Genomic DNA, 2,614 nt, shown 5'->3' on the forward strand with positions numbered 1-2,614 from the left:
GTATTGAAAAAAAAAAAAAAAAAAAAATTTAATTTTTTTAATGTCAAAAATATTTAAAAAAAAATTCCTGCCATTTTTTTTTAAAACTCAAAACCGATATTTTAACGTTTAAACTAAAATATATTTAATCATAGAGTAATAATTGTTTGTTTACCCCCCCCCCCCAGACCCCTACTCCCTTCCAACCCAACAGCAAACGAAAAAATTTTTTTGTAAAAAATAATCAAATAAATTTCGTTTTTGTTTTGAAATTTAATTTATTTACTTTATGACCGAAATTTTTTTAAAAATAAATAACGTTTAAAAATCGAAACCATAGAGTAATAAAAAATAGAATAATAAAAAATAATACGCGAATAGTTTTAATGAATGTCTTGTCAAAACGGAAGTAAACATAATAGTTTATGTATTCTAGATCAGAGAGAGAGAGAGAAAAAAAAACTAATAAATATATTATTTATTTATTTATTTTTTAATAAATAAATAAATATAAAATTCTAAGAATGGATTTTAATGATGAAAAATTATTATTATTTTTTTTTCTTTTTTTGGGGGGGGGGCCGTTTTTCGAAAATGTTAAAAAACCGGTCAACTTAATGTCGTAAAAAAAAAAAAAAAAAAAAAGCACGCTGATGGATACAATTAACGTGGTCCTCTCATATAATAACATTAAGGTGGCTTTTTTAATATTTCGGTTGGATAAATATACCTGAAAAAATTATTAAGCACGGATACCGGTTAACCATCATTTTTTTTTTTTTTTTATAATAGGTCTATAAATAAAAAACCTATGGTGCGCGTGCCGATTATGGCCAAGTTAAAGTATTTTTTAGGCACGTAAATTCTGACGTTTTCTTTATATGAAGACCCTATAACTATAAAAATCCTATCTTTTTGTTATTTATTTATTTAAATAATTTAAATATTTGTTTAATAAAAAAAAAAGTATATAATAATAAAACGTTATGGCCGAAATAAATTAAAAAATTATTAATTCGTGCAATAAAAAAAAGGGGAAAAAACGCGCGCGTTTGAAATGAATTATTATTATTATTATTATTTTGTTTGTTTTTTAATGAAAAATCTCTGTAGGGAAAATAATTATTAACAAGCGAGTGGGGGGCGGCAGCGGCAGCGGCGGTTATTGATAATAATATTAATTAATAAAATAAATAAGAGACTTACCGTCGAATCGTTGAGTTTTGAAATCTCCTCCTCCATTTTCCGGTGGTTCTTCACTAACATCCATTAAACTTCTTATAGAAAAAATGGATTTAGCCAATCGTCCTCCTGTTTTATTATCACAAGACATCGGACGCTGTCGTGTTGTCAAATCCATTCCCTTATAATTATCAGTGCCGTAGTATATGAACCCGGTATCGAGCATACGTTCCGAATGATACAAAAAAAAAAAATTTTTTTTTTTTTTTTTTTTTTCCCTTACGAGCGAAACCGTATTAATAAATGTGTGAGTGCGTGCGCGTGCGTACGTTTTTTTTAAACGGGGCGTTTGTTTTTAACAAAAATTTAATGTTTTTATTTAATTTTTTTCGCGACACGGTAAAAATTTTCGCGGATATCAATGAATAAACGCGATAGCAATCATTTTCCAAAAAAAAAAAAAAAAAAATTTTAATTTCAATCCAAATTTTTCCGAGACAGAAGATGAACTGACACTAATTGTTCCCCCATAAAAACGGGTTTACCCCCCAAGATAAGAAAAATAATATCAGCCAATCATTATCGTTGATCACGCCTCTTATTTACCTGGGTTTACCTGCCTTTAAAGTGGGGGGATCAACTTCGAGCACGCGATCTACGGTCGACAACTATCAACATGGCGTCTAACAAAACGTTTTAAATTCCTTCATTTATTTCAATAATATATATATATGTTTTCGTTTATCGAATTCTTCTTCTTCTTCTTCTTTTTATCACGTGATTATATCCAAAACAAATATTTTTCCAAACGTGTTCATATTGACCCAACAAAAAAATTGACCGGAAATACCTGGAAAAACAAAACAATGATAATAATATTAACACAATGGAAATCCGTTATTTAAAATAATTTCGTGATGTTCAAGAGGTAATTAATTAATAATAATTATTAATTATCGTGAGCGAGTTTAACTATTTGTTTCCGCATTTAAAAATAAACAAAAACAAAATCCACCGCCATATTTAAAAATTTTCTTATGTATTTAATAATTAAAATTTTACACTCGGTTTATTGTGTTTGTGTGGGTGTGTGTGTGTGTTTAATTTAACACATACACACACGCACGTACACGCACACGTGTAATAAATAAATTCGATAAACAAAAAAAAAAAAAATCTACATAAATTATTATTTATTTTAAAATAATTAATTAATCATTCGTACATAGATTTTTGTGTTTTAAATTCTTTTCAAAAAAAAAAAAAAAATGCATCAACTTAAATTATTACTTTTTTTTTGTTTGATTGATGAATGAATAAGAAAAACAGTTAATAATAATAATAATGATGATGAAAAAGTCATAAATAAATTGTTAATTTTCTCTCTCTCTCTCTCTCTCTCTGAAAAGGTTTTGCAGTAAACATCATTAAATTATTTGGGTAAGAAGGTTAT

General features: G+C 27.0%; 1 protein-coding gene across 1 annotated transcript; it reads right to left on the reverse strand.

Moving 5' to 3' along the window:
* Positions 1-683: 683 nt before the first annotated feature.
* Positions 684-1,387, reverse strand: Phum_PHUM584660 (uncharacterized protein; the record flags this gene model as incomplete). The annotated part of the gene is made up of 3 exons (XM_002432403.1): positions 684-709; positions 789-869; positions 1,186-1,387. 3 exons carry the CDS (start codon positions 1,385-1,387, stop codon positions 684-686), a joined length of 309 nt encoding a protein of 102 aa, XP_002432448.1.
* Positions 1,388-2,614: the final 1,227 nt, after the last annotated feature.

Source organism: Pediculus humanus, genomic scaffold (genome assembly GCF_000006295.1).
Source record: "Pediculus humanus corporis 1103172108310 genomic scaffold, whole genome shotgun sequence".
Lineage (NCBI taxonomy): Eukaryota > Metazoa > Arthropoda > Insecta > Psocodea > Pediculidae > Pediculus > Pediculus humanus.